Source organism: Phoca vitulina, unplaced genomic scaffold (assembly GCF_004348235.1).
Source record: "Phoca vitulina isolate PV1807 unplaced genomic scaffold, GSC_HSeal_1.0 scaffold66, whole genome shotgun sequence".
Lineage (NCBI taxonomy): Eukaryota > Metazoa > Chordata > Mammalia > Carnivora > Phocidae > Phoca > Phoca vitulina.
This window is the reverse complement of record NW_022589769.1, coordinates 3,449,083-3,465,076: the sequence shown is the minus strand read 5'-3', so window position 1 is coordinate 3,465,076 and position 15,994 is coordinate 3,449,083. Positions and strand designations below refer to the sequence as shown.

Here is a 15,994-nt window from a genome sequence, read left to right as displayed (position 1 = left end):
CCCCCATCCTTCCTTTACCACCTCTGGGCCTTCTTTCCTGTTTCTTCTACAGGTAACCCCTCCCCCTCAAACCCTCTCTCATGGGTCGGCTCCCATCCATGCCCATTCCTGAGAATGAACACCCATTTAAATTTACATGTAAATTAATTAACAGAAACAAATGTTAAAACTCAGCTCCTTATGTCCATGAACCACATTTCAAGCTGGTGGTCAGAGGCTGCCATATTGGACAGCACAGAACATTTCCGTGGCTGCCAAAAGTTCTGTTGGACAGCACTGAGCTAGAGCCCCAAGGAGCTAAGAGGTTCCAGGCTGCTCTGTGACCTCTCTATAGCCCAGGCCTGCCACGGGAAGCCCACCTTGATATCCAATTCAAGACCTTCCAGTAGCGTATCCCCGGACCTGAGGCCAGAGGTGGGACCCAGGGTGCAGCCCTGCCACCGAGCCACCATCACAGCTCACGTGGCATATTCGTTCCCTAGGCCTGCTGTAACGGGAATTTGTTTGAGTATCTGTTTGCAGTTCTCATGGGTATATACCTAGGAGCAGAATTGCTGGGTCATATGGTAAGTCTACTTACTGAGGAACCACCAGATTGTTTCCCTAAACATCCTGTTTCTTCCTTTGTGCTCATCACCCTTGGCCACTCCCCCCGCTTCTGCCTGTTCTACCTCTGTCTTCCCTGACCGCTGAGCCTCGTCTGTCTTGCTCACGGCTGTCTCTGGCACGTGGCACAGTTCCTGGCACCTAGTAGGTGTGTCTGTGCTGACCAGCTCGGTGAACTGTGCCTTCTCGTCCGCTCTCGCCGCAGGCTCGTGAACGAGGTGTTCACCATCGACGACACCTTGCAGACCCTCAAGCTGAGACTGCGGGAGACGAAGGACACGCTCCAGCTGCTGGTAATGACCAAGTGCCGGCTGGAGCACGAGCTGGCCATCAAGGCCAACACACTCTGCATCGACAAGGAGAAGTGCATGAGCATGCGCAAGACCTTCCCCTGCACGCCACGCCTGGTGGGCTACACCTGAGCCGCCGCCTGCCCCTGGCCTCCTGCTCCTCACCTGTTCCGTGTGCAGCATAAAAATGGAAAAGGCAGAAAAACAAAATAAAGTGTCATTTTCTCCCTTTCCTCCTATCATGGAAAGAAAAACCACATTATATAAATATATATATTAAGAGCCAAAATAAACGTGCCCAAACCAAAGATCCTGGAGCTCATTCCTTGCAGCAGAACCAGCCTCCTGGCAGATCCCAGGAGGAGACAGACTGGTTTCTCAGGGATGGAACGTTGTGAGGTTCTCGGTGTCTCCAGGAATGGAAGGGGGCACATTTTTTTGAAACCTGTTTGTCCATTTAGGAGCACAGTATAGACCACGGGATCCAAAGATTGGATGCCGGAGCTGAGAGTCCAGAGCCCAGCCGTCACCTAGGAGCTGTGTGGCCTCGGACAGGCTCCCAACCTGAGCACCCTCATCTATAAAATGAGGTCAGTCCCAGGCGGAGGCGACTGTCCCGCTATGTGGGGCAGGAGCAAAAAGCTAGGATTTGGAGCCAGAAGTCCTGGGTTTGAATCCCAGCGTTGCCAAGGGGGTGTTTTTGAAATTGTTATGGGAGGAAAAGGAGACAAAATTAGTTCTGTGGGTGGGACAGGAGAAGGCAGGCGAGGGTCAAGGAAAAGCTCTATGATGATGTGACATTGCTTGAAAACATTAAACATAGAACTCCTGCATGATCCAGCAGTTGTACTCCTAGGTATATAACCAGGAGCACTGAAAACAGATACTCAAAAAAAAAAAAAAAATACTGGTACACGGATATTCATAGCAGTGAGCTAATAAGCACAATTGCTAAAAAGGGAAAACAACCCAAATGTCCATCAATGAATGGAAAAACAAGATGTAGCCTGTCCATGCAATGGAATTTTATTCTGCGTAAAAGTAACAAACCTGCTTCAACACGGATGAGACTTGAAGACATCACACTGAGTGAAAGAACCCAGACACAAAAGGCCACACATCGTGTGATTCCATTTATATGCAATGTCCAGAATGGGCAAATCCCTGAAACAGCAGATTGCTGGGTGCCAGGGAGAGGGGGTTGGGGAATGACGCTCAGCTAAACGCCACAGAATTGCTTGCTTTACCTGGTTGATTTTATGTCATGTGAAATTCACCTCAATTAAACAAGAGAAAGAAAAGTCCTACTGGATTTGAGTCGTGAACGATAAGGAGGTGGAGGCAGAAGAGGGTGGGCTTTTTGGTGAGAGAAAAAATAAAGGCAGGGAGCTAGGCTCCTGGATGCAGAAGGCCTTGCAGAGGCGTGTGAATCATCTTGAAATAGTTTCAACTTTTTGTCCTGAGGCCGGTGTTTCCCAGGCTTCATTATTCACATCGGTACTTCTGAGAGTTTTCTGTGCATGCACAGAGCACCCACAGACCTTGTTAAAATGCAGATTCTGAGGAGGGCTGAGGCGGAGCCTGAGGCTCTAAAGTTCTAACAAGCTCTGAGATGCTGCTTATAGTCCAGGGACCACACTGGGAGTAGGAGTAACACCTCGACTGTCCGCCATAATCAAGCACCCCCCTTCCTGTTATTCATACCATCTTTTAGATTTTTGCACTTAAAAAAAAAAATCTTGGATTTATTTTAAAGGCAAATTTGTAGCATGACTGTAGACAAGTGCCCTGTGCCCAGGGTTGAAAAAAGCGAAATATTGCTAATGATGTCTGATTAGGAAGTATTGTCTTCCCAAGATGATGCTGGCTGAAAGGCTTCTCTCCTTTTGTTCAGAAGGGAGATCAGCAAGTTCTAAAGAGGTGTTGAAGGCTATCTACTGTCCAGTGTCCGGCGGAGACTATCCTCGAGGTAAGCTTGCTTGAAAGAGCACAGAGGGTCAGTTTTTCTACAAATGAGTTTCAATCCTGTTTTAGGCCTTGAATGCATGAATCTAGGCATGTCTGCAGGTGGGGCGGGGGGGGGGGGGAGTCCACAGGATCTTTAACGTCGGGACGTGAAATGACCAGATTGGTGTTTTAGAAATAATTCTTCCATGTGGAAGAGTCAGGAGGAGAGAGAAGTTGGAGGGAGGGGATGGGGTGGGGAACCCATCTGTTAGAATTTAAGGCAGAGGGACAGACAGGTGCAGGAGGCACATTCGTGGGGCTGAAGCCACAGTCCTCAGAGTGCAGCTTGTAGGGGGCGAGTGGGGGTCAGGATGGGAGGAGATGGGCTGGCAGCGGGGAGATCCTGAGAGTGAGAGAGAGGGGCGCTGCTGGAATGCGGGCAGAGGACGAAGGGGCACAGAGAGCACAGAGAGGGGCAGGCAGAGTCCAGGGGAAGCAGCATCCAGGGGATGGAAGACAGAGATGCGAGCGTGGGGATGTTCCGAAGAATAAAGAAAACCCTTTGGAGGCAGGTGTGCTCAATATCCCGCTGGCTGGGGGAGCGCGCTGTTTGGAAAGCAAATTGACAACATGTGTCAAGAGACTTAAAAGTATCCACACCCTTCCACTTAGGAATGTCTTTCTCTAGACTGTCTTTAGGAAACTATCCAAATGCAGACCCAGCTGTGTGCGTTAGAGTTCATTTATCGTAAGAGACCTCTGACCGCCGTGTCCAGCAGCAGAGCGAGCAGCTAAGCAAAGCACAGCCCAGCCGAGTCATGGAATACTGAGTAGCTCCGAGACCCGTGCCAAATGCTTGAATGCTGAGGGAATGTGCTTGTAAGGCTGAAAGCCCAGAGGACAAAATTGTGATGTTAACTGATCCTCAGTTGCGTCAAAAGCGCACAGGAAAAAAGATTGTATTGAAATACACTGGCACGCTCACAGCCGATGGTAAGCAAGTGCCGGCTACTTGTTTATAGGATGAATTATCTGCAGTGAACATGTGTTCCTTTATTAATCGGGAGGAAGTGCTTTTATAAATAGACCTTATTTTGCAGTAGTTCGGGATTTATAGAAAAGTTACAAAGAGGACACAAGCAGTTCCTGCGTACCCTTCACCTGGCTTGCCCTGGTGTCGTCATCTTCCCTAAGGGTCTTTCTGGTGCGTTTGTCAAAACTAAGAAATGAACATCAGTGCGTTAGTGTTAACAAACTCCAGAGTTTCTGTGGTTCAGACTTCTTCTGTCCTAAGATCCGAGCCAGGGTAGCTCGTGGCATTTAGTTGTTAATTCCCTTGATGACGGTTTCTCAGGCGGCCCCTGTTTTTCATGACCTTGACGGTTTCGAAGAGTACCTGTATTTGTAGGGATTTGAAGGTGTTCGTCAGATGTCTCTGAATTGGGGTTTGTCTGATGTTCTCATGATTATTCTGGGGTTACGGGTTTGGGGGGAAAGACCCCCGAGATGATGTCCCCATGGTGGACGATGACCCTGGTGATGGTGACCGATCCCTTGGGGAAGGTGGTGCACCTTATGTTCCTGCTTTTTCCTTTCCGTGCTCTAGAAGTAAGTCACTAAATCTAGGCCCCGATCAAGGGCAGGGGGATTAAGGCCCCCATCTTGGAGGGAGAGTATTTACATATATTATTTGTAATTCTTCCCTAAGTATGTCCCTTGACCCTTATTTATTCTATCATTTATTTGTATTCATGCACTCATGGATGTTTATTTTAGGCTTTGAGTTATAATCTAATACTACCTTATTTACTGTGTCCTTCCAATCATTCTGGCTTTGGCCATTGGGAGCTCTTTCAGGTTGGTTCCTGTGACCCTTTGACACCCCCCCCCACCCTTCTGTCTTTTGAGCACTTCCTTACTTTCCAACCCTACAAGATGCTCCAGGCGCCTCTTGATTTTTTTTCCTTGCTCCATCCCTAGAACTAGCCATTTCTCCAAGGAGCCCTGGTTTGGTTTTTGTTTGTTTCTTTGTTTTAGTTGTTGGGTCTTTTGGTTTGGGTTGGTTTTTTTTTTTTTTTTTTTTTTGAGAACAATATTTAGAAACCAAGGTCTGGTAATATGCATCAGCTATACTCAAAGAAAAAAACTGGGGGCACCTGGGGGGCTCAGTCGGTTAGCATCTGCTTTCAGCTCAGGTTGTGATCCCGGGGTCCTGGGATCGAGCCTCGAGTCAGGCTCCTTGCTCAGTGGGGAGCCTGCTTCTCCTTCTCTCTCTCTCTGACTCTTGTGAATAAATAAATAAAATCTTTAAAAAAAAGAAAAAGAAAAAAATGAAAAAGGGAAACCAAGGTCTGGGTGCTGGGTGTGCTCATTGTTAAAAAATTTTTTTTTAAATCTCTCATTGTGATAAAATCTGCATCACATAAAATTGACCATCGCCACCATTTTTAAATGTACAGTTCGGGGGTATTGGATACATTCGTAATGCTGTGCAACCTTTACCACCATCTCTCTCTATAACTCTTACCGTTTTATAAAACTGAACCTCTATACCCATTACACACTAATTCACCACTCCCCCCTCCCCCCAGCCCCTGACTGCCACCCTCCTCCTTTCTGCCTCCATGATTTGGACTACTCTACATCATACACATGAAATCCTACAGTATTTGTCTTTTTTGACGGCTTATTTCTCTTAGCATCATGTCCTCCAGGGTCATCCATGTTGTAGCATCTGTCAGAATTTCCTTCCTTTTTAAGGCTGAATGGTATACCACTGTATGGATCTACTACATTTTGCTTCTGCATTCCTCTGTCAGTGGACAGCTGGGTTGCTTCCATGTTTTAGCTACTGGGATGATGGCACAATGAACATGGGCATACTCCTGTCTCTTTGAGATCCAGCTTTCAATGCTTTGGGATGTATACCCAGAAGAGGAATTGCTAGGTCCTATGGTAATTCTATTTTTAAGCTTTTGAGCAACTACCATGCTATTCCCCCCAAGGGTTCCCATTTCCCCACATCCTGGTTAACACTTGTTCTCTTCTGGGCTTTTGACAGTAGCTGTCTCCATGGGTGTGAGGTGGTATCTCACTGTACTATTGATCTGTGTTTCCCTAATGATGAGTGATGTTGGGTGTGCTCATTGGTAAGAAAATTTTTAGTAAGAGGAAAAAGAAGGACTACCAGGCTGGGTGCCCAGGACGCTTTGGGTGAACTGTCAGAAGTGATGGGGGCAGGAGGTGAAGTGGAGGGAATGGGGATGCCCTGAGATTTTGGTCACCTCTGTACCCTCAGTCCTTGCACACAATGGGTGTCCCATAAATACTCTATTGAGCGGATGATAAATGGCCAAACAAGCATATACGAATGCGTATATATCTATCTTGGATTGGTGGGTCATTTCTGAGTTTAAGGAGAAAAAGAGGAGGGTAGTTGGATTTGGATGTGGGGAGGGTAAGCCTTCCAGTCCATCTGTTGTTTACAACCCAAGAGGCCAGTGATGTGGGATCCCAGAGTGGCCCTCAGTAGCTGGCACGCTGACCAGCCATACAGGGTGTCTCCCCAGTGCAGCCCAGACCGGAAATCCCAGAGACAAGTGCTGGCCCCATGCCAGGCCTGAGAACAAATTGGGAGAACTTGGAGGATCTCCCAGTTGACTTGCTTTCCCTGTCCCGCTCCGAAGGGATGCTGCCCAGCTGGCTCCAGGGGACGCACCCCTCCCTAAACAGGGTGTGTGTGTGTGTGTGTGTGTGTGTGTGTGTGCACGCGCGCGCGCATGTGTGCGCGCAAGCATGTACTCACACTTCTAGCCTTTTCCAGCCTCCATGGCCTGACCCAGCATTTTAGCATTTTTCAGAAGACCTGACATGTGCTGGAAATCCAGCAGACTTTGGAGATAAAGTGAGAAGCCATAAGAAAGGACATGGGATTGAAGACGGAGGAACTGACAAGGCTGATGGGCCTGAGACCTAAGTCTCAATTTGTTGAAAGCCTTCAAAAATGTATTGAATTCATTACCAAGATTTAAATAACAAATTCTGCATTACGATGTATTTTTTTTGTGGGGTTCTCTTAAAGATAGGCTTATCTAACTACCCCACACCCACATTCCCTCCCCGCCCCTGTAGCTGATACACTCAGCTCACAGCGTTGATTTTGCTGCAGTCCCCACTACGCCCTATTGCCACACACCAGTCCTGCTTCACCCCCATATCTTGCCTGCTGACCACTTAAGTAGCTGATTTTATCCCTCTACCTTGTTGAGGCTCCCTGAAAAACTCTTTGATCCAGCCTACAAAATTGAGGCTCAGGGGCTAGAAAAAGACAAGGGACCTCAAGCATGGGTCACAAAACTACAGAGGAAGCTGATTTGGGGTAGGGACCAAGGTGCCTGACTCCTGTCCTGTTGACTTCCTGTGACACCATGCTTCCCCCTCTGTGTGCATTGTTTATCAGTTATTATTGTACCAGACACCAAAAGTGACTCTCCTCACAGTCTACTTCCCAGTTGGGGCGTGTTAAAAGGAGCACTGGGTCTAAGATGTAAAGACTGGGGCTGTAGGAGGCCAGGATAGTTACAAACTTGAACACTATTGTGTGTATTCACTTTCCCAGTCCTGCTTCAGTAATTCCGCAAAACTGAGTCCAGGAAAAGTATAGTAAAACCTCAATAGTAATGCTCTAGGAAGGGCAAAAGTCCTGGGGATTTTTCATTTTCTGGTTAACAAAGATGATCCCAAAGGCCCCTTTTTTGGTTTTAAGCTTCAGAATCACAGGGAGTTTCTTGCATGAATGGATGGAGCTCATGAGGGCCTCAGGAAAGATACTTTCAACCCCTCGTTTTTGAGAAGAGAAAGCCCCATCCAGAGAGGCACGGTGACTTGCTTAACAGTCACACAGCAAGTTAGAGGGTGCCTATCCTCTCCGTTCTCTCCAGATCTCCCAGGACTGCTACTGGAAACCCTGCTGAAGGGTCTCAGTCCACTCTCTTGTCCTGTTAGGAGAGCTAAAGGGTCACACTGGCTCTGTCTGTGTTGAGGGTTACCTTAAAGTCTACAGGAGTTGTGCCATCTGGTCTGGGAATGAAGGTGGCTGTGAGTTGGGATGCATGGGCAGGCTGCCCTTGGAAGCTGCCTTACTCGATATGAGGTTGTCTCTGTTCATTTGTTCATTGATTGATTGATTGATTGATTGATCCATCCATCCATCCATCCATCCATTCATACGTTCATGTGACATATTCCCTGAGCGCCTGGCACATGCCAACACCTATACCAGGTGCCTCAGCCCAGAAGGGACTATACCAGGCCCAGTCCTGCCTTCATGGGACCCTGTACCACCATCACCCATCAGCATCCCAGGGGGAAACGATAGTGTTTCGTTGAGGAGTCAAGTGAGATTTTAAAAAATGGGCTTCGAGTGTATACTCATTGCTTGCAAAAGTGAATTTGCAAGACCTTCTTCTACTCCTCCTCCCTGAACCTGAGTTCTGTCTCCTCCAGTCCTCCACTCCTCCACAGTGATCATCCTTTGCTCCGCCAGCCTGGGCAGCACTCCAACTCCTGTTCCAACCCAGGCCCCTCCCCAGGTCTGTTCGCCCATCCCATACCTCGTCCTTTCACGCCTGAATTCCCCCAGGGGCTTCCCTGGTGCAGTCTTGCCCAGCCTCAATGAAGGCTGTGACCAGTTGCAGACTGCCTGTGTTTAAGGAAGACAACATGATCAGTTTTTTTTTTAAGATTTTATTTATTTGAGAGAGAGAGAGAGGGAAAGAGAGAGAGCAGGGGGAGGGCAGAAGGAGAGGGAGAAGCAGACTCCCTGCTGAGCGCAGAGCCAGATGGGGGCAGGCAAGGGCTCGATCCCAGGACCCTGAGACCATGACCTGAGCCACCCAGGTGCCCCAACGTGATCAGTTTTAACATTATGTATTCACCCAAGAAACCGTAGCCACAGCCAAGATAGTGAATGAACCCATCACCCTGACAAGTTTCCTGTGCCCCCTACCTTGGTCATACCCCCCCTCAACTGGCTGATTACTGATTTGTTGGGTTTTTTTTTTAAAGATTTATTTATTTGAGAGAGAGAGAGAGAGCTCTCTAGTGAGCAGGGGGAGGGGCAGAGGGAGAGAGAGAGTCTTAAGCAGGCTCCACACCCAGTGCCGAGCCTGACAAGGGGCTTGATCTCACAACCCTGAGATTGTGACCTGAGCCACAATCAAGAGTTGGTGCTTAGCCGACTGAGCCATACTGATTTGTTTCTATCACTAGAGATTAGCTGTGGTTTCTAGAATTTTGTGCAAATGGAATCATACACTGTGTCCTCTTTTTTTTTTTTTTGCTTTTTTGCACTCCGCATAATTGTTTTGAGATTCATCCATGTTGTGGGCATCAATAGCTGGTTCCTCTTTACTATTGAGTAATCCTCTGTCCCTCTCCTTGTGGTTTTAGTAAAACCCAGTGCTCCATAGGTGAGCGAGACCTGTCCTGCTCACTAAGCCCAGGTGATCCTATCCTCGCCCGTCCTCCGTGCCCAGCGTGCCCTCCACGAGGACCTCTAGGGAGGCCAGGAACATTGGCAGGAGCAGCTCCTTGAGCCCATGTGAGCATCAGGACATGGGCATAAAAATACATAATACATAATACATCTCAAACAGCGTTTAAACAATGATTTAAGTGTTGGTGGGAGGCTGCTGTGTTCAACCAACACGTTATTGAATTGATACCGGCCTTCTGTTGTTGCAGATTTTTCTCGACAAATCCTGAAAGCATGGACTCTCTGTCATGGGTGGAAGGGGGCCTCTTAATCATTGTTTAAAAGGGGTGGTGGTATAATGTCATGGTTAAAAGCTGGGCTTTCAAGTTAGATCTAGATTCTAACGGGGACTCCACTCTCTATTAGCTGTGCTGCTCTTGGGAGAGCTGCTTCACCATTCTGTTTTCTGCCTCTGTTTTCTCATCCGTAAAATGGGCCCGGTAGGCCTCTTCCATTGTTGTTACCCAAACACCCTTTTACAGGTGACCGTTAAGACTAAGTATAACCCTACTTACCCCAAAGATACAAAAGTAGGGACCCGAAAGGGTACATGCACCCCGATGTTTATAGCAGCAATGTCCACAATAGCCAAACTGTGGAAAGAGCCAAGATGTCCATCAACAGATGAATGGATAAAGAAGATGTGGTATATATATACAATGGAATATTATGCAGCCATCAAAAGGAATGAGATCTTGCCATTTGCAACGACGTGGATGGAACTGGAGGGTATTATGCTGAGCGAAATAAGTCAAACAGAGAAAGACATGTATCATATGACCTCACTGATATGAGGAATTCTTAATCTCAGGAAACAAACTAAGGGTTGCTGGAGTGGGGGGTGGGGTGGGAGGGATGGGGTGACTGGGTGATGGACACTGGGGAGGGTATGTGCTCTGGTAAGCGCTGTGAATTGTGCAAGACTGTTGAATCTCAGATCTGTACCTCTGAAACAAATAATGCAATATATGTTAAGAAAGAAAAAAAGAAGAAGAATGTAGCAGGAGGGGAAGAATGAAGGGGGGGAAATCGGAGGGGAAGAACCATGAGAGACGATGGACTCTGAAAAACAAACTGAGGGTTCTAGAGGGGAGGGGGGTGGGAGGATGGGTTAGCCTGGTGATGGGTATTGAGGAGGGCACGTTCTGCATGGAGCACTGGGTGTTATGCACAAACAATGAATCATGGAACACTATATCTAAAACTAATGATGTAATGTATGGGGATTAACATAACAATAAAAAAATTAAAAAAAAAAAGACTAAGTATAACCCTGCACACGAAGGGTGTTCAGTAGTATTTTTTCAAAAGCGGCTCACATTTATGGAGTACTGCTCTGTGCCGGATAGTTTTTCAGAGTGCTGTCCCATGTAATCATTGCTGAGCCCTGGAACATGGGTTCTATTACACGTCATTTTATGGACGTGGAAATAGAGGCACAGAGAGGTTAAGAAACTTGCCCACAGTCACACAGAGAGTGAATGGCTGAGACAGTTTAAGCCCTGCTATGTGACGTCAGGGTGTGAACCACTGACCACAGCCTCCCCAGTGAAGGAAAGCTATGCCAAGGGGGCCCGAGAGTCCAGGATGGGTCTGGCAAGGCCACTGGCAAAGGCCAGGCCCACAGGAACAGAATGTCCCCCCAGCCTTACTCGCCCAGTAGCTGCCCTGGGGGAAGAGCATTTCTCCTCCTCTGCTGACATATAGCAAAAATCATAAGGCTTGGAGATCACCTTCTGAGTGCTTATGGGATGCCAGGTACTCGACCCTGTATCCCAAGTAATCCCACACTCATCCTTTGGAGTAGCTGCAGTTTCTGTCCCCATTTTACAGAAGAGGAAACTGAGGCACAGAGCGGCTAGGTCGCTCGTCCACAGGGACACAGGATGAGCTGACACTGGCCCCCAGGTGGCTCCCCACTGGCACTCCCCATCCACACACACACACACACACACACACACACACACAGCTAGCGGCAGGCAGCGAGGCGCTGGGAGGGAGGCGGCTGCATTGTTGGCCTTGCCCAGAAATGTCAATGCGTCACCATCATACAAAGTCCTGGCTGTTTGCTCCTGTCGTTCCTGCGGCGCTCTTGACAAGTGTCCCCTCACGAAGGCTGAGGGCGGAGGGGCAGGTTCAAAGCATGCAATTAAAATTCCTAAGGAACTATGTGAAGTCCTTCTATTCCTCCCCTAAAAACACACAGAACATTCTTGATCTCCATATTGGGCTGGGGGCTGGACTTGAAGCCTCTTGCTGCACCTTCCCGGGTCCCATGTGACTGCAGACAGGCTCTGGGGAGGAAGGAATTCGGTGTCCCAGAGACAGCTGGTCCTTCCCTCCTCCCCTCCCAACTATGCTGCTTGGGATTCCTGGCGCTCCTCTGGGGGCAGGCCCGGGTGTGGGCACCCATGAGGAGCAGAGCCCGGGATAGCCTGAGTGGGGGACATCCAGGGGGCTGCCGGCCCAGCTCCCCTACTCCCCACCCCACTACCACCACATGCCTGGTGGGTTTGAGCCCGGCAGTGGGGGAGGGGGGGAAGGCACGTCTGCCCCCTCCCCCCCCGCACCCCCCCTGCCAGGCTGTTGGCGGTCTCGGAAGATGAGGGAGACCCATCAGCCCAGGATATGAGTCAGAGGACTGGCCTTCCCAAGGGGTGTGTGGCCTCCTGTCCTGATGAGGGGTCATCCTGATGGGGAACTGAGAAGCAGGCAGGGAAGCCTCATGCTCTAGAAGGGCGGGACTGCAAGCAGGTGCTCTCTCTTAGGTTCGCCTCACTCTTCTTGACCTGGGAAGAGGGGGGTGGGGGTGACTGCTCGAAGGGTACAGGCCTCCTTTGGAGCCGATGAAAAGGTTTTGGATCTAGAAGAGGTGCTGGGTGTGCAACATGGCGAATGTACTAAATGCCACTGAACTGTGCACTTTGCGGAATTTTAGGCTATGTGAATTTCACCTCAGCTTTAAAAAAGTGAGAGAAGGAGAATCAGTTATGGCCACTCCTTCCCTCCGACCTCATTTTCCTAAGTAAATGTCTGTGTGGACTCTGGAACATTTCCACTAGATACAAGAAAACATGTTGATGGAAAACTCGGACAGTATCTTGACATTTTATGTAATAAATCGAGGCACACACATAAATGTAAGGAGGCCCTGGGGCTTGGGGGCTCAGGGGCCTGCCAGGACAGGGTCCACATTTGCAGGAACCAAGGGCCTTCCGACACCTTGCTCCCGGCTTGCCTCACCTGGTCCCCGCCCTGCCCCGAGTTACCTGCCCAGGTGCCCTGGGCTTCTGTCTCCTGTCACCCCTCTTCCCTTTTCCCTACAGGTGAGGGGGAGTCTTTCGCCTTCTTTGTGAGCCAGCATGAGGTTTAAAAGCACTCACTGCAAGGGGGTCCAAAGCCCCTTTGCCTGGGTTTAAATCTGGGCTCTCCAGCTCACTCTCTGGGTGACTGTGGGCAACTCTCTTCAGTAGCCTGAGACTTGATTTCCGCATCTGTAAAATGGGGACAGTGTTGTCACTGTCTACTCACAGGGGCTCGGCCGGGGTTATTTGAGATAAGGTCTGTGAATTGCGGGCTACAGAGACTGGCATACATCAGGGCTGGCTAGCAGGTCCTGCTTGCCCAGTATCAGTTAGGGACCCCCTGCCACCACTTAGAGAGCTCCAGAGGGGGACGGGCAGGGACAGGACCTTCACTTCAGAGGTCTTGTTAGCACAGGACTCGCTGATTTAGCAAATGGTGGAGTAAGTTTGATGAGGGGGCCCTCACTGCTGCCCCTGGGACAGAAGGAGGGGGAGAGGGTTGAGGCCCCCAGGAAGGGATTGGAGGGGGTGATCACCCTTGAAATGGAAGGATGCAGAAACTCTGGTGCATCCCCACCCTGCCTCCTTGTCCTGGTTTCTCATAAACCCCACTGAGGGTTAGTCCTCCCCTCCCTCCCCCTCTAACTGGTCCAGGAGTCTTACATCTAATAATCAGAGGAGTAAAGATGCTGGGGAGGAGGTGGAGGCGCCCCCCTCCCTCTGTTATGGGGATGGAGGTGGGGAGAGCACAGATTAAGAATTAAGGCAGAGGTTTGGCCCCGTCCCCTCATGGCTGTATGTAATTAAGGCCCAGTCTGTGGCCCCGCCCCATGAGCCATGCCACACCCCCCCAGTGTCTGAATGGACAGGAGGCATGGGCCTGCTCCGTGCCAACCGCCCTTGGCAGCCCACTCCCCGTGGGCATGGCCCACCTTCCCCAGCTGCCTCCTCCTACCCACCAGCTTCTGCAGGACTGAGGAGGGGCTGCGGACCCCCCAGCTCCTGGCTGCCAACCACACTGCAGGGCAGGAGGGTATGGGTGAAGGGGCTCAGTCAGGTAGGTACGCAGATGAGGAGGAGTGTGCCCCGCAGGGCTGAGTGTCTGCTCTTCTGCGTTCCTTCCCCCTTGCGCCCTGTTAACATCTTGGCAGGTGACCCCAGGGGGCAGAGGAGGTGGGTGGGATGGGGGGCTGGTCCTGGCACTGGCTTCTGAGGGGCAAGGGAGCCAGGGGTGGATCTTGGCAGTAGGAATGGAAAATAAATTCCTCCCTCCAGAGCTTCCCCTCCCCCCCACTCCCACCCCCGGAGGTGGGTGTTGATGGTGGGAACAAAAACCAAGTCCAAAGCTTCCTGTCTGCCAAGGCTGGCCTCCAGGCTACCTGGGCTCCCCTCCTCCCTCTGCAGGGCCCCCCAGGAGGAGGGAATTAGAGGGAAGCCTGATTTTGCCAGTCTGGCTGTAGGGTTCAGCACGTATAACAGCTAAAAGAAAAATTCTTCAAACACCAAGCAAGTCGGCCCCTCTTGCACAAAAACCTTTCCAGAGCTCCCCAGTGGTCCTGGGGTACCTGCCTCACCCCAACTTTCACTCTGCTCCACCTCTCCAGCTCCTCCTTCCTCCTGTGCTCCACTGGCCTCCCACTTTCCCCACAGGGCCTTTGCACATGCCGTTCCCTCTTTCACCCAGTTACCAGCCTTGTGCTTCAGCACCCACCTCTCAGTCGGCTCGCCAGGACAGCCTTACCTGCTGTGCGCTGTGCTCTCAGCTTCCTTCCCTTCCCAGGGCTTAGCTCTGTTTAGAATTCTTGTTCCTTGGGGGAACAGTAATGAGGCTCATGGGAAGTACTTTTTAAAAATGCAGGTGCCCGGGCCCTTCCCCAGTCCCGGCATCAGAACCTGGCGCGGTGCGGTCTCTCGCGCCCCTCGGGTGATTCTGTCCAACACCGTGGGTGGTCGTTGTCTGCACCCCTGCTCAGCTCCCAGTGCCAGGAGGCGGGCACCATCTTTTTCTTTATTCTTGCAAGCCTACCTCCAGCACAGCGTCTGGCAGGTGATGGGTCTCCAGAAATATTTGTTAAATGAGTGGATGGCTACAGAATGAATGGAATTAGTTCCAGCGATGAACTTTAATTCAATTCCAAGTGTACTTGTTACCCTGCCTATACAAGACTAGCTCACTAGGAGAATCCCAAGTGGTTGAGGGGCCCCCTGGGAATTTGAGCTCTCTGTGTGTGTGTGTGTGTGTGTGTGTGAGAGAGAGAGAGAGAGAGAGAGAGAACAGGACATGAATAAACACAAGCTGGGGTCTGAGATAGAGGCAGGTTTTCGGAAGGGAGCCTGCCTGTGCTGTGAGCCCCCAGTAGAGGCCAGAGGCGTCCTGGAGGCCATCCCGAGGTAGCTAAATCCACCCCCCTCCCTGGGAAGGCATTGACACCTGTGGGGAAGTGAGGAAACAGGCCAGGGTAGCAACAATTATAATAGTAGCAATCATTAAGGTACACATTTTTGGCACCCCTATAATGCTAGGCCCTGTTCTGAGATGATACAAGTTCGCTCTTGCAACCCAGTAGCTGCTTGGGCAGAGACAGCCCCTTCATTTCCTGCCCTGCACTCACTTCCTCTCCCTTCCCTCACCCTCACCTCTGCCAAGTGTTAAGCTCTGAGTCGGGGCAGTTCTTTCCTGCCCCCATCCTGGATGTCAGACCGCCCCCTCTGCCCGCCGGTCTCCCTGTAAGCGCTCATGCATCCCAACAGAGCTCTCGATTTGGGGTTCCGGAAACATCACCACTGCCCTGGAATGGGGGCCTCTCCACCTGAAGCACAAATGTAGGGGTAAGGGGGAAGGAGGGGTGCAGCAAAGGGAGCCAGCCCCACCCCAGCTCTCCTCTGTCCTGCCTTCCCACCCTGCAGTGGGCACCCACGGGGCAGCTGTGTGCATTTCAGGATTTTGAGCTCGGCAGGACACCTGTGAGGCTCATTTCTGAGGGGGCAGAGAATGGAAAGAGGCGGACGAGCAAGAGGCTTTCCCAGTGCGCTGCCCAGGCTGGGATGGATGGTATCTTCCAGATCAAAACCCAGCTGGCTGGCACCCAGTCCTGCAGGGAGTCCCTCCCCGCTGGTGCAGCAAGGGAGGGATGGGTATGCAAACCAGGGGTGGGCGTGGGAGGGGGGCAGGCTTTGGGGGCTGGTCGCCCTGCAGTCCCTGAGCCTGGAGGGGTTACTATCAGACCCCACCCCCCCACCCGGACTGAAGGGACGTGTTTCTGAGCCGGGTGGGCCGGGCTGACACTAAAGCCTTGTTTGCCTCCTGCCCA

The 15,994-nt window shown here is 50.7% G+C and overlaps 2 protein-coding genes across 2 annotated transcripts in view; both read left to right on the top strand.

Moving 5' to 3' along the window:
- TEKT5 (tektin 5) overlaps positions 1-1,201 on the top strand; it is a 35,448-nt gene extending 34,247 nt beyond the window's left edge. Inside the window, exon 7 of the mRNA XM_032392147.1 lies at positions 812-1,201. Within this exon, the coding sequence (XP_032248038.1) occupies positions 812-1,028 (217 nt within the window). The 3' untranslated portion in view covers positions 1,029-1,201. The remainder of the gene's footprint in view (positions 1-811) is intronic.
- A 1,321-nt stretch (positions 1,202-2,522) lies between these two features.
- The window catches only part of EMP2 (epithelial membrane protein 2), a 76,257-nt gene continuing 62,785 nt past the window's right edge, over positions 2,523-15,994 (top strand). Inside the window, exon 1 of the mRNA XM_032392238.1 lies at positions 2,523-2,865. The gene's annotated coding sequence lies outside the window, so the exon portion shown is untranslated. The remainder of the gene's footprint in view (positions 2,866-15,994) is intronic.